Consider the following 18,922-nt stretch of genomic DNA (forward strand, 5'->3'; position numbering starts at 1 on the left):
TTCCAACACTTTGGGAGGCTGAGGCAGGCGAATCACAAAGTCAGGAGTTCGAGACCAGCCTGGCCAACATGGTGAAACCCCGTGTCTACTAAAAATACAAAAAAATCAGCCGGGCGTAGTGGCGGACGCCTGCAATCTCAGCTAGTCGGGAGGCTGAGGCAAGAGAATAGCTTGAACCTCGAGATGCGGGGGTTGCAGCGAGCCGAGATCACTCCGGTGAACTCCTGTACTCCAGCCTGGGTAACAGAGCGTGACTCCGTCTCAAAAAAAAAAAAAGAAAAAAGAAAAGTCCTTTTTTTTTTTTTTTGACAAAAGCCATCTCTGTTGTATTTCCTCCCTCAGCATCCGGCACGGCGCCAAATAGTGATTTCATTTTAACTTTCGTGTAGTGTGTGTGGAGTAGCAAGCTACGCGATGCAGGAACCTTTCTCTTGTGGGTGCGTTTCCGGACGGAGTGCTTTCCTGCTGCTCTCCGAATCCGGAAGCTGCCGGAGAAGTCGGAGTATCCCGGAAGTCGTCCCTGCGGTCACTTCCGGACGTGAAAGTTTGCTGCGTAGGGCTAGGGAGACCGGGCCGGACTGCGGGGAGTGAGGAGGTTCCGCAGTGACGGCATTAAGAGTCCTGTCCAAGTGAGGGATTTGGGGTGTGGGACAGAGTGGTCCCCAGGGCAGTGGGCATTGGAAACTGAGAGGCCCTGCGAAGGAGGCTTGGGGAGGGGCTGCGGAGACCAGGGGACGAGGTATAGGAAGGGGAGGGCAGAAAGCCTTGGGAGTGAGTGGGCTTGGATCCAGTTGCCCGAGAGGCACAGGCCTGGGAATCACTGTATTTCCCGAGGGGTGAAGGGGCTCTTTCCCATGGGAAGGCAAAGTGAGATGAATAGTGGACCTTGAGAAGAGGGGGTGGCCAAGAAAAGGTTCCTGAAGGAGGCAGGACCCAGACTGCAGGCTGGGGAGGGTCTGGGCAGCCAGAGGGAGGTGAGGGTGCTGGAGCGGGGGTCACTCGGTCACTCCGGCCGGAGATCTGAGTGGCCTCTGCTCCCTCTGCGCTGTGGAGTGCATCTGTTTGCCAGCCTCGCTGGACCGTTGAGAGGATTCATCGAGACCCTGGATATGAAGATGCAGTGAGAACTGAAGTTTGGGGACATGGGTAATCAGTCACAGTGGCCCAAGATTTGAGGTGTAAATGGAGAAGTCAATGATTCGCTGCAGCTGTCTGGACCAGGTTGGGTGAGGGCAAGGGTGGGAAAGGTGGCTGAGGTCAGGTTGGGCCTTTCATGCCAGGCTGAGGGGCTTATACTGTAGGGAGGATTTTAAGAGAGGAGCTGGTGGACTGGTGAGCAGGGCATATAGGTGACACCTAGCCAACTTGAGAGGTCAGAATACATGATTCCAGAAGGCTAAGGAGAAGGCTGCCAGTAAAGCAGAAGAATTCTCAGGGCGAGGAAAACACATAAGCTGTTGCGTGTGGAGCTGTGTAAATTCACGGTCTGGTCAGGGGCCTGTGAGATGCCATGTGTGGTTGGAGCACAGGAATGAGAAGTGAGGTGGGGAAGTGGCTGGGCCACCTCACAAAGGGTCTCAGATTCTAGGCTGAGAAACTCGGACTTGGTCCTGAGAGTAAAGGGGGCCAGGAGAATGTTACGCACGGTGCTGAAGTTGCATTCAACACAGCTGTGAGAAGAACCTGTCGAGGTCAGGCCAGTGTGGGAGAGGAACTGGAGGCCAGGGTACCAGGGAGAAGGAAGGGGAGTGCCCTCAGGGGGTGGAGGTGATGGAACTTGGTGCTTGTCTGACTTTGGGGAGTGAGGGAGTGGGAGGAAATGGGGACGTTCAAAGTTCTAGATGGTGTGACAATTTTGTTTAGATGGCGTGGCTTCCCCATGATCATGTCTTGGGGGTGAGCAGGGGTTCCCTTTGTTGGGGAGCTGGGTAGGGAGGTAATGCTTGACTTTTGGATGGGGCGATCAAATTCATTCATTTATTCAACCAATATCGAATTGATTCCCTACCCTTTCCTGAGACCTTTGATAGATTCTGAGGGTAGAATATTGACCAGGATGGTGCTGGGCCTTGGAGAGTAGGGAAGGCAGGCAGTCACACAGCAGGCAGTAGATCAATGAGGCCATGATGGATCGTGCCATGGGATGTGAAGGAAATGAACAGGCGGAGGACACCGAGCAGGGCACCTCGAGCTAACACGGTCACTAAAGGCTGCTATGACCAGGTGTCCTGTGAGCTGAAATTTGAAGGCCAGGAAGGAGCCACTCTTGTGAGAGGCTGAAAGGAACATCACAGAGAGAGGAAGAGCAAGCACAAAGGCTCTCCAGATGGGAGAGGCTGGTGCATCAGGCAAGGGAGAGGCAGCACCATGATGCCCAGAAGGGAAGGCAGCCGCGGGGGCAGTCTCTGCGGGGCCTTGCAGTGTCTAGGTTTACTCTAAGGGCAGAAGGAAAGGTTTAGATAATAATGCACTGCATTCTGTAACTCCTGGACTCAGGCAGTCCTCCTGTCTCAGCTTCCTGGGTAGTTGGGACTGTAGGCAGGCACCACCACCTCTGCCTAATTAGTATTACTTTTTTGGAGAGATAGGGTCTCAATATGTTGCTCAGTCTCAGAAGGGAAGGTTTTAAGTCAGGGAATGATTCTATGAGCTTAAAAAATCACTTGGAAATTGCCACAGGGAAGGGAGGGAGAAGGCCAGGCATGATGGCTTACGCCTATAATCCCAGGACTTTGGGAGACTGAGGCGGGTGGATGCTCGAGGCCAGGAGTTGGAGACCAGTCTGGGCAACACGGTGAAACCCTGTCTCTTCTAAAATTACAAAAAAGTAGCCGGCTGTGGTGGTGCATGCCTGTAATCCCAGCTACTCAGGAGGCTGAGGTGGGAGAATTGCTTGAACCTGGGAGGTGGAGGCTGCAGTGAGCCGAGATTGCACCGGTGCACTCCAGCCTGGGTGACAGAGCGAGACTCTGTCTGAAAAAAGAAACAGCAACAAAAAAACGAGAGGGGAGGGAGAGTGATGGCGGGGGAGGCTGCTGCTGCTATAGGCTGGGGCTTATTGGTGGTGGTTGGCGCTGGGGTGGCAGCGGGGACGGTGGGATTACAGGGAAATGTGTGGCTTGCTGACAGGGGTCATGTGCACTGACCTGGTGCGGGCAGAGGCAGGTGCTGTCCTGGCCATCCCGCTTGCGGGTATGTGACCTCAGGCCAATCACACCATCTCTTTGAGCTCTGCTTCCCTCATCTGTAAAACAGGGATCCTCATGGTACTTTCCTTGTAACTCTGCCCTGAGGATGCTGTGCATTTAGCAATGGCTGTTCCCGCGTGAGGGCTCAATAAATGGTGGTTATTGTTGTCATTATTTCCGGGGACAACAGTGGGGGTGGGGGTTGTGGCCACTACAATGCCAATAGTTACATGGTCTGAAACTCAAGAGAGGGATTGTGTTAGTTTCATTGCGTCTCTATGAGTGAATACTTGAGGCTGGGTAATTTATAAAGAAAAGAGGTTTAATTGGCTCATGGTTCTGCAGGCTGTACAGGATGTGTGGTCCTGGCAGCTGTTTCTGGCAAGGGCTTCAGGAAGCTTACAATCATGGTGGAAGGTAAAGGGGTGGTTGGCATATTACATGGTGGGGGGAAAAGACTGGTGAGAGGTGAAAGGTTTTTTTTTTTTTTTTTTGAGACGGAGTCTCGCTCTGTTGCCCAGGCTGGAGTGCAGTGGCCGGATCTCAGCTCACTGCAAGCTCCGCCTCCGGGTTTACGCCATTCTCCTGCCTCAGCCTCCCAAGTAGCTGGGACTACAGGCGCCCGCCACCTCACCCGGCTAGTTTTTGTATTTTTAGTAGAGACGGGGTTTCACCATGTTAGCCAGGATGGTCTTGATCTCCTGACCTCGTGATCTGCCCGTCTCGGCCTCCCAAAGTGCTGGGATTACAGGCTTGAGCCACCGCGCCCGGCCACTTTTTTTTTTTTTTTTAAGATGGAGTCTTGCTTTGTTGCCAGGGTGGTGTGCAGTGGTACAATCTTGCTTCACTGCAACTTCTGCATCCCAGGTTCAGGCGATTGTCCTGCCTCAGCCTCCTGAGTAGCTGGGACTACAGGCGCTCGCCACCATACCCAGCTAGTTTTTGTATTTTTAGTAGAGATGGGGTTACACGGTGTTGGCCAGGATGGTCTCGAATTCTTGACCTCATGATCCGCCTGCCTCACCCTCCCAAAGTGTTGGGATTACAGGTGTGAGCCACTGCATCCGGCCTGACATGCTCTTTTAAACAACTAGATCTTGTGAACTCAGCGTGATCTCAGTCATTACCTCAAGGATGGCACCAAGCCATTCATGAAGGATCCACCCCCATGATCGAAATGCCTCCCACCAAGCCCCATCTCCAACATTGGGGATTACATTTCAACATGAGATTTGGAGGAGGCCAGGTGCAGTGGCTCAACCCTGTTGTCCCAGCACTTTGGGAGGCCGAGGCGGGTGGATCACCTGAGGTCAGGAGTTGGAGACCAGGTGGCCAATATGGTGAAACCTCGTCTCTACCAAAAATACAAAATTAGCGGGGAGTGGTGGTGCATGCCTGTAATCTCAGCTATTTGGGAGACTGAGGCAGAAGAATCGACTGAGCCCGGGAGTTGGAGGTTGCATTGAGCCTAGAATTGTACCACTGCACTTTAGCCTGGGCGACAGAGCAAGATTCCCATCTCCAAAAAGAAAAAAAAAAAAATTTGGAGGGGACAAACATTGTAACCGTATCAGGGATCTGGGCAAGAGACTCAAGTGGGGTAATTGTCCGAGTAAACCAGGGGTTCTCAACCAGGAGCAATGTTGCCCCCAGGGGACACGGGCAATGTCTAGAGACATTTTGGGTTGTCACAACTGGGGGTTGGGGAAGGGTGCTACTGGCATCTGGTGGGTGGAGCCAATGATGCTGCTCAACACCCTACGGTGCACAGGATGGTCCCCCACAACAAAGAGTGGTCTGGCTCAAAATGTGTGGTGGCTCATGCCTGTAGTCCCAGCTGCTTAGGAGACTGAAGTGGAAAAGGATCACTTGCACCTGGGAGGTTGAGGGTGCAGTGAGCCAGAAGCATGCCACTGCACTCCAGCGTGGGTGACAGAGTGAGACTCTGTCTCAAAAAATATACATACCACCCAGTAAAATGTTTAAAAAGTACCCAGTGTTCCAAACCAAATATAACTGTGAGGCCTTTTGGGCCCTCGGGCCTCCAGTTTACAACTGGTTGATGGCGGTCTCTGGAGTTGTTCCATAAGGCAGGAGCCACATGTGGCTTATATTTTGATTATGGGGGGAAATTATTTTTTTGAGAGTCTCCCTCTTGGCACACTGCAACCTCCACCTCCTAGGTTCAAGCGATTCTCCTGCCTCAGCCTCCCAAGTAGCTGGGACTGAAGGGGGGGCACCACTACGCCCGGCTAATTTTTGTATTTTTAGTAGAGACGGAGTTTCACCATGTTGGCCAGGCTGGTCTCGAACTCCTGACGTCAGGTGATCTGCCCGCCATGGCCTCTGAAAGTGCTGGGGTTACAGGCGTGAGCCACCGTGCTGATTATTGGAAATTTAATACAATTTAAAATTCAGGTCCTCTGATCAGCCACATTTCAAGAGTGTAAGAGTCCCACGTGGCTAGTAACCGTCATAGAACTTTGTACCATTGCAGAAAGTTCTGATGGACAGTGCTCTAGGACGTAGCTGTGGCACCCCCAGGGTCCTGGGGCTCGCTGCAACTGTTACTCCTCTTCTTTCCCCCACTCCCAGCTGCACCTGCAGATGCTGCTGCTGCCGCCCTCCTGCGAGGCCGCGGCGCCACGTGGCTGGAGGAGGAGCTGCAGCTGCCGCGTGTGCAGCTCTCCAGTGCAGCTGCAGCGCCACCGCGCGTTGCTTTCGACGCCGGAGTCCTTCGCATGCGCAGCCAGCGCGCGGGCCTCAAGTGCCCCGGGACCTGGCGCAGCCCGCGAGCCCGTTTCAGGCTTCTAGTGGGCCCCGTGGGCAGTGCCAGCCTTTCCCACCTCCGCATCTGGCAAGGCCTGGCCTTCGCTGCGCCTCGGTGTCCCCATGTGCCTTCTGGAAATACCACACCTCCCCACCTGCGCATGTAGCCGTCTGGCCCTCTGTGGGCCTGGGTTCCCGCATGTGCCCTGTGGGAAGAACACACCTTCCCCAACTATCTGGCAGCATCTGGCTTTCTCCGGGCCTCGGTCTCCCCATTTGCTGGGTGGAGAATCACGGCCCGGCCACATCGGAGCCAATGGCTGGCCTCTGGACCTCGGTGTCCACATTTGCTCAGCCGGCAGGAACATCCCTTCTCCCGCCCTCTACCTCGGTGGGTGGCCACGGCCGAGCAGACAGCGACGGCCCAGTGGAAAGAGGACAAACCCTTGTGGGCCTTCGGGCAAAGACATAACTTTGCTTACTCTCGGTTTATTGGCCGATCTCTTGTCAAGTCGCGGAATTGTTCCAGTCCGGAGGTGGGAGGGGAGCGGGGACGCCGGGGGCGGGCGTCTTCAGCGTGCCCCGCGCCTCGGGTCCCCTCCCCGCAGGGCGCTCCGCAGAGCCGAGGGGTGGGAGCGCCGGCTCCAGGCGGCGGAACCTCCGCACGGGGCTCGCGCGCTTCCGGCCGGCGCCTTTTCCCAGGGACGCAGCCAACCCCTTGCACCCCCGCGCCCCCAGTCCCCGCGTCCCCGGCGCCGCCGGCCCGGAGCTGCCCGGAAGTCTCGGTTCCGCCGCCGGCCCTCGCCAGGGGAAGCCCGGGGCCGCCCGGGACCTCGGCCCGCTCCTCCGGACCCGACAGGCCGCCGCACGGGGTACGGGGGCCGGGATGGAGGGAGGAGCCTGGCCCCGGGACGACGCCGAGGCCGGGCAGGCTGGGGGAGTGCGCTGGAGCCACCCGGGATGGGGATGGGGGTGGGGAGCGGCAGGGTCGGGCGGAGGGACGGGAGGGGCAGTCGAGGCGCCAAGGCTCCTTGGGGAAGTGAGGGGAATAGGAGGGGCCCCGGGGCCGGGCGGCGCGGGGCGGTGTGTAGCGGGATGGGGGCGAAAACGCTGGGGTTCCCAGAAACAAGGGGAGTAGAGCAAAAGAACGGGCGGGGGCCGTGCTGTGTGTAACAGGGAGAGGGATGGGGCTCCTGGAAGAGGTGAAGAGGAGAAGGAGAGATGCCAGATGTACACAGAAAGGGGGGGAAGTGGGCTTGGGAGCGGTGCTGTGGGAAGCGGAGTCCCGGGGCCTGGTGTGCATAACGGGGTTTGGGAGAAGGCCCCTGGTGGGTACAGAAAGAAGTAACGATATCACCGCCATATATAGGGGCGGGGGAGAAAAGGGGGCCCTTGGGGAGAACGTAGCAGGTAGCCAGGTTGGGAGGGCGGGGTATACAGAAGGAAGGCATTTGAGTCATCTTGGGGTGTATAGATGTAGTGAGACGATGGGTTCCGTAGTGGGTAGCGGTGGCTAGACTTCGAGGTGCTAAGTGTAGGAACAGGATGGAAAGGCCCGAGTGAAATGTGGGGAACTGGGTTAGTGGGGCTCTGGGGAGGTACCTAGAGAGGAAGTGAGGGAGGCCACGGAATATGAAGATGGGGCGGCCCTGCGGCATGTAGTGGGGATGGAGCCCCAGCAGGGCCTGGAGGCGGATGCGGGGGCTGGATGGAGGGGGGGTGCGGCAGAGGGAGGGGAAGCAACCTGAACTGGGGCTGGGCAACAGGGAAAGAAGAAACCACAGATTAGAGAAATCTCGGTGATCAGCAGGGCCGGGGTGTGAGATGTAAAGAGGTAAACAGATTTAGGGATTGATTGCAGGGGTGGGTTGAGAGAAGAAAAGGGAAGAAAAGTCGGGGGACTACGCCCTCAGACCTGACCTGGGTGCTGAGAGGTGGATCCAGGAGTGGCAAGTGGTGGCGGGGTTTTGCAGAGCTCAACTGGATGTCCTCTCCGAGGCAGCTTGATGGAACGTGGGAGAGCTGGGCTGGAGTGAGCTGTTATTTTGCTGGGGAGGTGGTCAGTGGCGCACAAAGGGTAACAAGCAGCGATAGTGGGGACGCTTTCCATTTTAGGAAGCTTTTCCTAAAAGGAAGTGGCAATTTTAACTAATCTCCCCTCCGCCGCTCCCAGCTGCCGCTCCAGATGCTGCTGCTGCCGCCGCGGCCACCCCACCCTCGGTCCTCCTCTCCGGAGGCCATGGACCCACCGCCCCCCAAGGCTCCCCCTTTCCCCAAGGCGGAAGGCCCTTCCTCCTCTCCTTCCTCGGCGGCGGGGCCCAGACCCCCGCGGCTGGGCCGCCACCTCCTCATCGACGCCAATGGGGTCCCCTACACATACACGGTGCAGCTGGAGGAGGAGCCCCGGGGCCCGCCCCAGCGCGAGGCGCCCCCAGGAGAGCCCGGCCCTCGCAAGGGCTACAGCTGCCCGGAGTGCGCCCGTGTCTTTGCCAGCCCTCTGCGGCTGCAGAGCCACCGCGTGTCGCACTCGGACCTCAAGCCCTTCACGTGCGGCGCCTGCGGCAAGGCCTTCAAGCGCTCCAGCCACCTGTCGCGGCATCGCGCCACGCACCGCGCCCGCGCCGGGCCGCCGCACACCTGCCCGCTCTGCCCACGCCGCTTCCAAGACCCAGCGGAGCTGGCGCAGCACGTGCGCCTCCACTAAGCTCGAGATCCGGCTTGAGCTGCCCTGCCCCTCTCAGGGCCACGAAGTCTGACCCACACAGCGTCACTCACTCCCACACACACTCCCTGGCTCCGCTGAGGTTACTGCCTTACCCTGGGCCTCAGTTTCCCCACCTTCCAAAAGGACGAGCATCATTCCTTCCTTACCCCCTTTCTAGCTGTGTGATGTAGACCAAAGTCGTTGCCCCTCCCTGGGCCTGGGAACCAGTCGGAACTGGGTTCCGGTCCAGCTGTGCTATGTGAGCCTTTGCAAGTGACATGACCTCTCTAAACCTTGGTTTTCTGCTCTCTGGAGCGGTGAACCGGTGGTTGTCTGTGGGGAAGAGATGATAAAGAGCACGGGCACGGTCTGGTTCATTTCTGTATCTACCCCCCTTCCGCCCATGCCCCCTACCCTTTGCTCAATAAACATTCCGCACTTCATTTTCAAGTTCTTCCTTGCGTGTGCGTGCGCGTTGGGGGCTGGGGGGTGGAGACCGGATCTTCCTCGCTTGGGTACTTTTTCTCTCGGTGTGTGTTTCTGGCCGGAGCCGTTTCGCGACGGCCCGGGCGCCCCGCCCCCACCTTCCTTTCCTAGACCCTTTCCTCTCCCTTCGGCTTCTCTCTTTCGGCCGGCGCCGCCAGCTCCTGGGGCACACCCAGAGGTCCCCTTGCCGCCGCCGCCTGCAACTGCGAGGGTAGCCCGGGGCCGCTTGGAGTCGCCCGGACCTGAGAGGCTGCTGCACTGGGTACGGGGGCCGGGAGGAAGGAGGGGGCTGGGAGCGGGCGGCAGGAGGGGCCGGACCGCGTGGAGGGTACCTGGGCCGGGGCGGGAGTGGGGCAGGCGCCGGAGGAGGCTCTTCTGGAGCTTGCAGGGGGCGAGAACTTACACAGAAAGGCCCAGAAAGCGAGGGCTGTGGCCCTGGGGGTGGAACCCCGGAGAGCGCTGGGACCTAGAACGAGCCTGGTGGTGGCCGGGCGAGCACTAGAGAGAACCTGAGGTGGGTGGACGGGTGGGAGCACGGAGTCGTTCAGACATGTCGCTGGAGAGAGGCCAGGACCTGGGGGTCCTAACGTCGGAGCCCCTGTTAATAGGTTTGGCTTGTATGGAGGGGGTCAGGAAAGGCTTGAGTATGTAGGACGAGCCAACACGCAGACCCTGGAAAGGGCTAGAAGGAGGGGAGGGAGAGGCCTGGAGGCCTGCGGGGTGGGGCACCCACTGACCTGGGAGGCCACAAAGGGGAAAGTTAGAGCGAGGTCCAGGTTGTGCAGAGCAGGTCAAAAGATCCTGTGAGGACAGTGTGTGGCGGAGCACCGAGGCTAGGAGAGCTTTTCCAAGGAGGGAAACCCTGGGGACCTTTTAGGGGGTCACAGAGTCCAGCTGTGAGTGGGACTGGAGAAGAGGGACTGAGGGCAGCAGGATGCGGAGGTCCTGGGCCGTTTATAGGGAGGGAAAAGGATGGAGCCTGCAGTGCTGAGCTGCCTTTCTCTATATAACCTTCTTACCCCATCTCCCATCCACCAGGCCTCAGCCAGCCCTCCGGATGCTGGTGCTGCCATCCCCCTGCCCTCAGCCTCTGGCGTTTTCCTCCGTTGAGACCATGGAGGGCCCTCCCCGTCGGACATGCCGCTCCCCAGAACCTGGACCTTCCTCCTCCATCGGATCTCCCCAGGCTTCATCTCCTCCAAGGCCCAACCACTACCTGCTCATTGACACTCAGGGTGTCCCCTACACAGTGCTGGTGGACGAGGAGTCACAGAGGGAGCCAGGGGCCAATGGGGCTTCAGGCCAGAAAAAGTGCTACAGCTGCCCCGTGTGCTCAAGGGTCTTCGAATACATGTCCTACCTTCAGCGACACAGCATCACCCACTCGGAGGTAAAGCCCTTCGAGTGCGACATCTGTGGGAAGGCATTCAAGCGCGCCAGCCACTTGGCACGGCACCATTCCATTCACCTGGCGGGTGGTGGGCGGCCCCACGGCTGCCCGCTCTGCCCTCGCCGCTTCCGGGATGCGGGTGAGCTGGCCCAGCACAGCCGGGTGCACTCTGGGGAACGCCCGTTTCAGTGTCCACACTGCCCTCGCCGCTTTATGGAGCAGAACACACTGCAGAAACACACGCGGTGGAAGCATCCATGAGCCGGGCTGCCGGGTGCCCCAGGTACCACAGGACTTTGCAGGGAGCCTGGACTCCTGTCCAGACACCTGGTGAGAGCCCGAGGCTGGTGTGCAGGGCCCTGGACACAGACACAGAGCAGCCGCATCTCCAAGGCAGAGCCCTGCCTGAAGGAGGAATCCGTGAGTAATCTTCAGGTCCTCCGTGTTTTGGAGCTGAGATGGGAATGAGCCCCTACACAAAATGGAGTCCTCTAGCCTAAAGATACCAGCTGTTCCATGGCAGAGCCTCGACTGGATGGGGATGGGGAGTGTCGTGTGTAAAGTCTCTGGCCTCATAAAAGATGGCTGTGGGTCATCAGGAATCTGTGCCATCTTCCTGAGGCTTCTGTGCAGTTGTTGGGGAAGGGACCCCAGTCCTGCCTTCCACTCCCCAGCCAGGCCTGAGACCAATCAAACAATAAACGCGTTTCCCACCCTGAACACTCGAGGTTTGTTTTTAGAGACAGCATCTCAGACCGTCTTTGGTGGCTGCCCAGCAGGGAGACCTCAGCTTGCCTGGCTGGGGAATGGGAAGGTTGGCCCACCTTGGGTTCATCCCCTCCTCAGCTCCTGAAGACCTGGGTCATCTGGGAAGAATGTTTTTAAACTGAAACAATTTTAAAACCACAACCTCCTATCACAAACACATTTTATATGGCAATAGAGTACACAGATACGCAAAATATATGTGAACCAAGTTTCCTTCCTTTTTTTTTTTATTTTTTTTAGATGGAGTTTCGCTCATCACCCAGGCTGGAGTGTAATGGTATGATCTCGGCTCACTGCAGCCTTCACCTCCTGGGTTCAAGCGATTCTCCTGCTTCAGCCTCCCAAGTAATTAGGGTTACAAGTGTGTGCCACCAGGCCCAGCTAATTTTGTACCTTTAGTAGAGATGGGGTTTCACCACGTTGGCCAGGCTGGTCTCGAACTCCTGACCTCAGGTGATCCACACACCTCAGCCTCCCTCAGGACCCTGGGCCTTGAAACAAAAGTTTCTTTACCATAGTTACCTTTAGTATGTGCAGATTTTTTTTCATTATTATTATTTGAGACGGAGTCTCGCTGTGTCGCCCAGGCTGGAGCAGTGGTGCAATCTCGGCTCACTGCAACCTCCGCCTCCCTGGTTCAAGCGATTCTCCTGCCTCAGCCTCCTGAGTAGCTGGGATTACAGGCGTGCACCACCATGCCCGGCTAAATGTTTTTTTAAAATGCTGATTTCATCCTATTCTATTGAATTCTTCACCCATGAACGTATCGTTTGGAAAAGACTAATCCAGGGCAGGTGGCTCCCCTTGGAATTTTTGGACCAGGCTGCAGTTTATCTGTAAAGTGAAGTGGGGAGGGGAGGATCATGGGTACAGCTTTGCAGGCCGTGCACACGTTTAGATTCTCCCTCCATCGGGTTAAGACCTTGCTCTCCTAAGGGCTGGCCACAGTCCAGAGCATGGATGCTTCTGGTGAACAGGAGACGCAGGTGGAGCTGAGCCTGAAGCTAAATAAACATCTGCTTATTAATTCATTTTTCTTGCCTGTCTAGTTTGTGCCAGGCACTGTGCTAGGCCTCATTTGCTCTTCCGACCTCTTTTTTTTGGGAGGAAGAACACATCTCCCGTTCGTACTCCCCAGAGTGGGAAAGGAAAGAGCCTCCCAGAGGTTGCGATCATACCCCACCATCTGACCTCAAATAATACCAGCAGCGCGCCTCTCCAAGCCCTGACTATGGCCAGGTGCTGCTGGGCTGAGCTGTGTGTCACATCACTGAATCCTCACAAGAAATGTAGAGGGGCTTGTAAGTTCCCCATTTTACAGGGGAGTTAACAGGCTGGGGAGGAGCAGGAACAGTCAGGACTGGAATCTAGCTCTGTTCCAAAGCCAGCTCGTAATTACCAACATGGGGGTGGGGGTGGTGTGTTCCTGGCCCTCATTTTTCGGGAGGGGGTAACTCCCCCCATTTTGGCCCCCACATCCCTGAGAACCTTGGGGTCTGGCTGTAGGAGGTGGGGGAGCTCGGGGGGGTCTGCCGTTGGCTAGTTCCTGAGATCGTTAAAAGTAGATTCTCCTTTCGCTCCAACTTTCCCGGTGTCTCACACACTCTCCTGCCTTCTCCTGGGCCCACTGGGCCCACCGCCACCCAATTCGGGGACCCCCGGAGGCCCGCCAGCTCTCCAGGATGGGAATTTCGTGACGTTCCCTGCCTGAGCTTCGGGAAGGGCGGGGGAGTGCTGTAAGGGGCTATCACGCAAGTGCAGACCCTCTGCTGCTGCCGCAAACGGCGGCCCTCACCTGGACCCGGGGACCCTCCAACGACGGGCGCTAGCCTGGCCCGACTGGGCGAATCCCCGCGTCCGTACCCGTTCCGTCGCTCAGTTCCACGACTCGCTCCCCTGCCGCCCCGCCTGTTCGGGGGTGGGTGGGCGCTTCCCTCGGCTCCCCGTGACACTTTGCAGACGCTCCCTGGCGCCGGGCATGGGCGCCGCCGCCGTCGGTCCCCGAGCCGGATTCCGCGCGCGGGTGGGTGAGCGCGGGGGGCCTCGGCCCCTCGGACCCCGGGCACCCGTGGGCGGGGGATGGTGGCCGCATTTGCACCCCCGCCCTGATGCATTCCCCCCGGGATCTTTCCATGACTGCTCCCCCTCCCACCCCGGGACAAAGGGCGGGGGCGGCGCATCCCCACGCGTGACCTTTCCCCGTACTGCGCACGCGCCCAGCCCCCACCACCGGGGGAGGGTCCGCACGCCCACGCGAGTGCGGGGGAGGGGTGTGGGGCCCCGGAGGTGGGGGGGCAGCGCGCACGGGCTGGACCTCCTCCTACCCTGGGAAGTTGGGGCAGTTTCCCTCAGCACCTGCCTCTTCCTTAGGCCTGGCGGTGGCCCGCGATGAGAGAGGGTCCTTCCTCTTCAGGCCAGGTGTCCCTGTCAGGCGACCCCTTGGGGCACCCAGCAATTTAGGGCTTCAGCTGCCTTTTCCTTCGATACCCGGGAGCCCACGTCCCCAGCTTACTTCTCGCCCAGGACCTCGGTGGCTGGGCCCCCTGCCCCTGACTCTGGGAACCCAGGAGTTTGAAGCCCAGGCGTGTTTTGCCTCAGTCCTGGGGTCCGGGCTCCCTCCTCCCTCAGACCAGAGATCCAGGCCAGAAGGTCCTTCCTGTCTCACTTCACCTCCCCCAGGATGGACCCTCGAGTCCATCCGCGTCCCTCCATTTGTGGCTGCTGTTTCTGTCCAGTGCCCCTGAGGCCCTCGGCTGCTGGGGTCCGCAGGAAGCCACGCCATGAATGACCGGAGCAGCCGGAGGCGGACAAGTGAGGAAGCTGGGTCCCCTTTCCTACCCTGGGTCCCAGGGCGCTCGGATCCAGGCTGCCGTGGTTGGGGGGTGGTCTGAGGGGCCCGGGACTTCTCTGGGGTGACCCGGGGCCTCTCCTCTCCAGTGAAGGACGATGAGGCCTTCGAGATCTCCATCCCCTTCGACGAGGCGCCCCACCTAGACTCACAGATCTTTTACAGTCTGAGCCCTTCTCGGGGAAACTTCCAGGGTGAGCCGGGGGCGGGGGAGGGACTGGAGTCGGCTGGGAAGCCAGGCCCTGAGTCCCAGGGTGTGACCTGGTCCCCCACCCTCGCTGTGTCCCTAGAGCCTCCGGAGGCTGCGTCCCCTGCCCTGGCTTTGATGAACAGCGTCAAGGCCCAGCTGCACATGGCTCTGGAGAGGAACTCCTGGCTGCAGAAGCGCATCGAGGACCTGGAGGAAGAGAGGGACTTCCTGCGGTGCCAGCTGGACAAATTCATCTCTTCTGCTCGGATGGAGGCAGGTATGTGTGGGGTGCTCTGATCCACCTGCCTCCCTGTCCCGCTACTGGGAACCCGCTCACCCAGACTCAAGGCTCCACTGTTTGCCTGGCTGGGTGGGACCTGCCATGTTGGCCCTCTCTGCTAGTCCCCTGCCTGTTTTGGGCCCCCAGGCCCAGCTTGCTCCTCACTTGATGTCCAGGGCCTCATCCCCATGAACTGTCTACTGGGGCCTGTCCTGCTTTCTCCTTCAGCTCCCCAAATCCCATCAGCCTCCAGTGCCCTGGCATCTGCTTCCTCGGCCCATGGTGACTTCAGGACCCTGGAACCTGAGAGTCCCTGTCTTCTGACTACTAGGGGGACCTTCCTTCATCTCTTTGGCCGAGAGGCCCACCCTAGTCCTTCGGGTTTCCTCAGGGGGCCCCTGATCCTCCTCCTGTCCCCCCCTCCCCTGTGTGACACCAGGGGCCATCTTCCCACCCACCCTGTCCCATCCTTGGTTAATGAGCTCTCCTTGCTCATCAAAGACATTAAGGCTCTTCCTTTGTGGGCCTTTTTGGGTGGGGACACCAGCAGGTGCTGTCCCTCAAACCCTGCCCCACGTTCCCGGGCAGTCCCCGCCCACATACCTTGCTTTGCTATAATTCATGGCCAGAAGCAGCCGGGAGAGCTCCCATGGCAGCCCCCAGCCCCAGCCAGTTCACAGCTAGCATCTTCTCTTGACTGGTGGGACCCTGTGCCCTGCTTAATACATTTTGGACCCCAGCCGCATCCTCTTCCCCCATATGGTCAGGCCCTTTGCCAGACAGCCCATGTCCTGGAGAACCCACACTTTGCCCCACCTACCCTCAGCTCGGCTTTGCTAGCTCCTTGGCTGGGAAGACCCCTCAAAAGCTCCCACGTCTCTCTTTGTGAATTAAACCCTTTCCCCCAAAAACCTGGGCAAGGGGACTATGGTCTCGTGGTGTCTCTGTTACTGGGAGCCCAGCATCTGGGGATCTGGCCTTCCCTCTGCTCTGGAACAAACCGCCTCTGACTGCCCTTGCCTGCCACTGTCTCCTCCCACTGATGGTTCCATCCTGGGTGACTGACTCCTTTGCACAGTTTGGCCCTGCGGCCTCGGCACTTTCCCAGTGGGGACCCTGGCACCAGACCCCTCTCCTAACCCGCCTTCTAGAGGACCCTATGTCTGGGCCTCCGCGGGCCAGCTCCCTCTGTCTAGATGGAGGTGGGACCCATCCTGCTGGACCCAGGACCCCTGATTTCTCTCAGGGTCTGAACCCCCGACTCCAGCCTAGGCCTTGCCTGCCTCCTGGGTTTACAGAGGCCACTCTCCGGAGGTCCCACCCAGTCCCTAGAAATTTCTCCCTCCCCTATGGGAACTGCACATAGTCACAGGGGTCCTGAGGTCCCTGGTCGGCTGCCTCCCCAAGACCTCTTGCCAACCGAAGCCTCTGAGAAAACGCTCCACCCATTACTACCTCCCACAGACCCCAGCAGGCTCTACTCGGCCACCAGCGTCTCTACTGTACTCCTTGTCCGTTTCTTTAGGGGACCAGCCCAGGTTGGGGGATCCGGTTCTGGGGACTGCAGCCTCTCTCAGTCCCAGCACCTGTGATGGGATGTCTGGTCCCATAGTTCACGTGTGTGTCTCTCTCTCCCCAGAGGACCACTGCCGGATGAAGCCTGCGCCCAGGCGGATGGAGGGGGACAGCCGGGGTGGGGCTGGGGGCGAGGCCTCGGACCCGGAGTCAGCAGCCTCCTCCCTCAGCGGAGCCTCCGAAGAAGGCAGCGCCAGCGAGAGGAGGCGGCAGAAGCAGAAGGGAGGTGCTAGTCGGAGGCGCTTTGGGAAGCCCAAGGCCAGGGAGAGGCAGCGAGGTGGGTGAGGTGCATGGCGCGGGCGCTGAGGGGCCCGGGCTGCTGAATTGCTGTGTGTCCTTCCCAGAGGCCCTCCTTTCTCTCCAAGCCCCTCCAGCCTCGCTGGAGAAAGACCCACCGGGTTCAGTCTCCTCCTCCTCCCTTGTCATCCTGGGATTACGAGGCGTGAGCCTGGCCTGGGTTTACTTTAAGTTTTGGTCAACCCTCGAGGGCAGGGCCACTTTGGGCACCTCCTTCACCTTCATCGGTAAGAATGAGGAGCGCAGTAGGACCTACCTCAGGGCGGGTGAGGCTTGAATAAGTGAATTCACCCGAGGCAGGGAGGCGCGGGTGATGGCTGGGTGTGGTGGAGAGGCAGGGGTGGGGGGGTGCTAGGACTGCGTTGGTTGAAGCCGGCCTCTCGGCTCATTTTCTCTCCTCACCCTCCTTCCTGGGCCTGCCTCTTCCCATTTCCCACTGGTCCAAGTACTGGGTGCGCTTCTTCCCTCCTCTCCCCCTTCCTCCCCTGTTGTTCTCTGTCTCCTCCTGCACCGCCCGTGCCTCGGCTCGCTGGGATCCTTCCTTCCCATGGCCATTCCCCTTCCCGTGTCCGCCCCTCGCTCTTGTCCCCTGCTCCTCACTTCCGCGTCCCCGTCTCCGCCCCGCAGTGAAGGACGCCGACGGGGTCCTCTGCCGGTACAAGAAGATCCTGGGCACCTTCCAGAAGCTCAAGAGCATGTCGCGGGCCTTCGAGCACCACCGCGTGGACAGGAACACCGTGGCGCTGACCACGCCCATCGCCGAGCTGCTCATTGTGGCCCCCGAGAAGCTGGCCGAGGTGGGCGAGTTCGACCCCTCCAAGGAGCGCCTGCTTGAGTACTCCCGCCGCTGCTTTCTGGCCCTGGACGACGAGACGCTCAAGAAGGTGCAGGCGCTCAAGAAGAGCAAGCTGCTGCTGCCCATCACCTACCGCTTCAAGCGGTGATCGCACCACGCCTCCGCGCCTCCGCCCGGGCCTTCCTCCCCCGCGGACCCCGGCCCTCCCCAGGCCCCCGGTGGATGACCTGCGCCTCTCCCTGCCGCGCCCCTGCCCCTCCTCCTCGCTCCCTGGGTTGGGGGCTCCCTTAGCCGGGCCCCCAAGCGCGACGGTCCAGGGCCCGCCGCAGCCCCTTCCCGAACGCCGGCATCCCCTTCCGCTTGGGCTGGCCAGCGCTGTCCTCCCCGGACCCCTTCGTCCTGGAAATCAACCAGGCAGGAGGGTGCCCCCCGCCTCGGGTGGGGGACTATATAGACCCCGTCTCCGCCCCGGCCCCGCGGAGGAGCTGCCCACCTGATTGCCGGACAGACCTCCCCAACTCCGCGTGAGACAGAAAATTATTCAGAGAATTTAAATTAAAAAACGACGTGAAAATTTGGAATAAACTGAGCCTCAGCCTTTTCCTAGGAGGGGGACGTGCCTGGGAGGGGAAGGCCGTCGCCCCGAAGACGGTGATGGGGTTGCGGGGGCTTCCTAGGGGGTGGGCGGTCAGGCGGGAGGCCGATTAGGACGGTGTAATTAGCACCCCGGAGGCAGAGACGGAGAAACAGCTGTGCCCCTGAAAACTCGGAGGCAGAGCTCTGGAAAAGAAGCGCGGACACAGCCGGGCGCGGTAGCTCACGCCTGTAATCCCAGCACTTTGGGAGGCCGAGGCAGGCGGATCACGAGTTCAGGAGATCGAAACTGTCCTGGCTAACACAGTGAAACCCCATCTCTACTAAAAATACAAAAAATTAGCCAGATGTCCCAGCTACTTGGGAGGCTAGGGCAGGAGAATCGCTTGAACCCAGCAGGCGGAGGTTCCAGTGAGCCGAGATCGGGCCACTGCACTCTAGCCTGGGCGATAGAGTCTCCGTCACAAAAAAAAAAAAAAAAAAAAAAAGAGTAAAAAGAAGTGTGAACACTACCCGCTGGGCTACGCGGACCAGTGAGTGGCGCGAGGCGGGACTCGATGACCTCGAGCAGGGGAGGCCACCTAGCGGCCAGGCCAAGTCTGGAGGATACTTCCGTCCGGCCGCCAGGGGGCAGTAACGCCGGATCATCCTCTCCCGGAAGTAATGCGCGATCATCCATCTGCTGCGCCTGCGCGACGGGACGGGCCGGAGCGCGTTGATGTGGTTGCCAAGACAACCAAGAGGGTGGCCGGATTTAACCGTTGGAGATTAAGCACTTTCACTCTAGGAAGGGAAAATCTCGCGCACGCGCAATGGGGACTGAAACCTGGTCCCCGCAACCTCCCTCACCGGAGAAGTGAGAGAGCGCGCCACATACTCTTACGCAGGCGCAGAAGCCTGTTTCCCCTCACCCGCCGCTTCCACCCTGCGCAGGCGCAAAAAGCCGCGCTGGCAACCTCCGCAGCGGTCGCGCGCACCGTTCACCCCTCTTGCTGTTTTTGTCTCGCGCAACCTTCTCAGGCCCTCCGCGAGGCCGG

At 59.3% G+C, this 18,922-nt stretch overlaps 3 protein-coding genes across 8 annotated transcripts; all 3 read left to right on the forward strand.

Annotated features, from left to right (window-relative positions):
- Positions 1-1,096: 1,096 nt before the first annotated feature.
- Positions 1,097-11,257, forward strand: ZNF581 (zinc finger protein 581). Of its 4 annotated transcripts, none has more exons than XM_033224522.1 (2): positions 1,097-1,221; positions 10,186-11,257. In XM_033224522.1, the coding sequence occupies exon 2, from the start codon at positions 10,205-10,207 to the stop codon at positions 10,796-10,798; it is 594 nt and encodes a 197-aa protein (XP_033080413.1). In that variant the 5' UTR covers positions 1,097-1,221; positions 10,186-10,204; the 3' UTR covers positions 10,799-11,257. The 4 variants fall into 4 exon arrangements, with proteins under 4 accessions (XP_033080413.1, XP_033080414.1, XP_033080409.1 ...); XM_033224523.1 differs by lacking the exon at positions 1,097-1,221 and adding an exon at positions 9,187-9,409; XM_033224518.1 differs by lacking the exon at positions 1,097-1,221 and adding an exon at positions 9,425-9,475.
- ZNF580 (zinc finger protein 580) lies at positions 1,113-9,104 on the forward strand. The gene is made up of 2 exons (XM_033224524.1): positions 1,113-1,221; positions 8,131-9,104. The coding sequence occupies exons 1-2, from the start codon at positions 1,183-1,185 to the stop codon at positions 8,659-8,661; spliced, it is 570 nt and encodes a 189-aa protein (XP_033080415.1). The 5' UTR covers positions 1,113-1,182; the 3' UTR covers positions 8,662-9,104.
- Positions 11,258-12,637: 1,380 nt separating the features above from the next.
- CCDC106 (coiled-coil domain containing 106) lies at positions 12,638-17,876 on the forward strand. 3 transcript variants are annotated; one of them, XM_033224515.1, is made up of 6 exons: positions 12,638-13,328; positions 14,041-14,116; positions 14,243-14,347; positions 14,444-14,620; positions 16,263-16,475; positions 17,123-17,876. In XM_033224515.1, exons 2-6 carry the CDS (start codon positions 14,086-14,088, stop codon positions 17,437-17,439), a joined length of 843 nt encoding a protein of 280 aa, XP_033080406.1. In that variant the 5' UTR covers positions 12,638-13,328; positions 14,041-14,085; the 3' UTR covers positions 17,440-17,876. The 3 variants fall into 3 exon arrangements, with proteins under 3 accessions (XP_033080406.1, XP_033080408.1, XP_033080407.1); XM_033224516.1 differs by having other exon boundaries at positions 13,266-13,328; positions 13,934-14,116; XM_033224517.1 differs by lacking the exon at positions 14,243-14,347 and having other exon boundaries at positions 13,201-13,328.
- The last annotated feature ends 1,046 nt before the right edge of the window (positions 17,877-18,922 follow it).

Source organism: Trachypithecus francoisi, unplaced genomic scaffold, assembly GCF_009764315.1.
Source record: "Trachypithecus francoisi isolate TF-2019V2 unplaced genomic scaffold, Tfra_2.0 Lachesis_group12, whole genome shotgun sequence".
NCBI lineage: Eukaryota > Metazoa > Chordata > Mammalia > Primates > Cercopithecidae > Trachypithecus > Trachypithecus francoisi.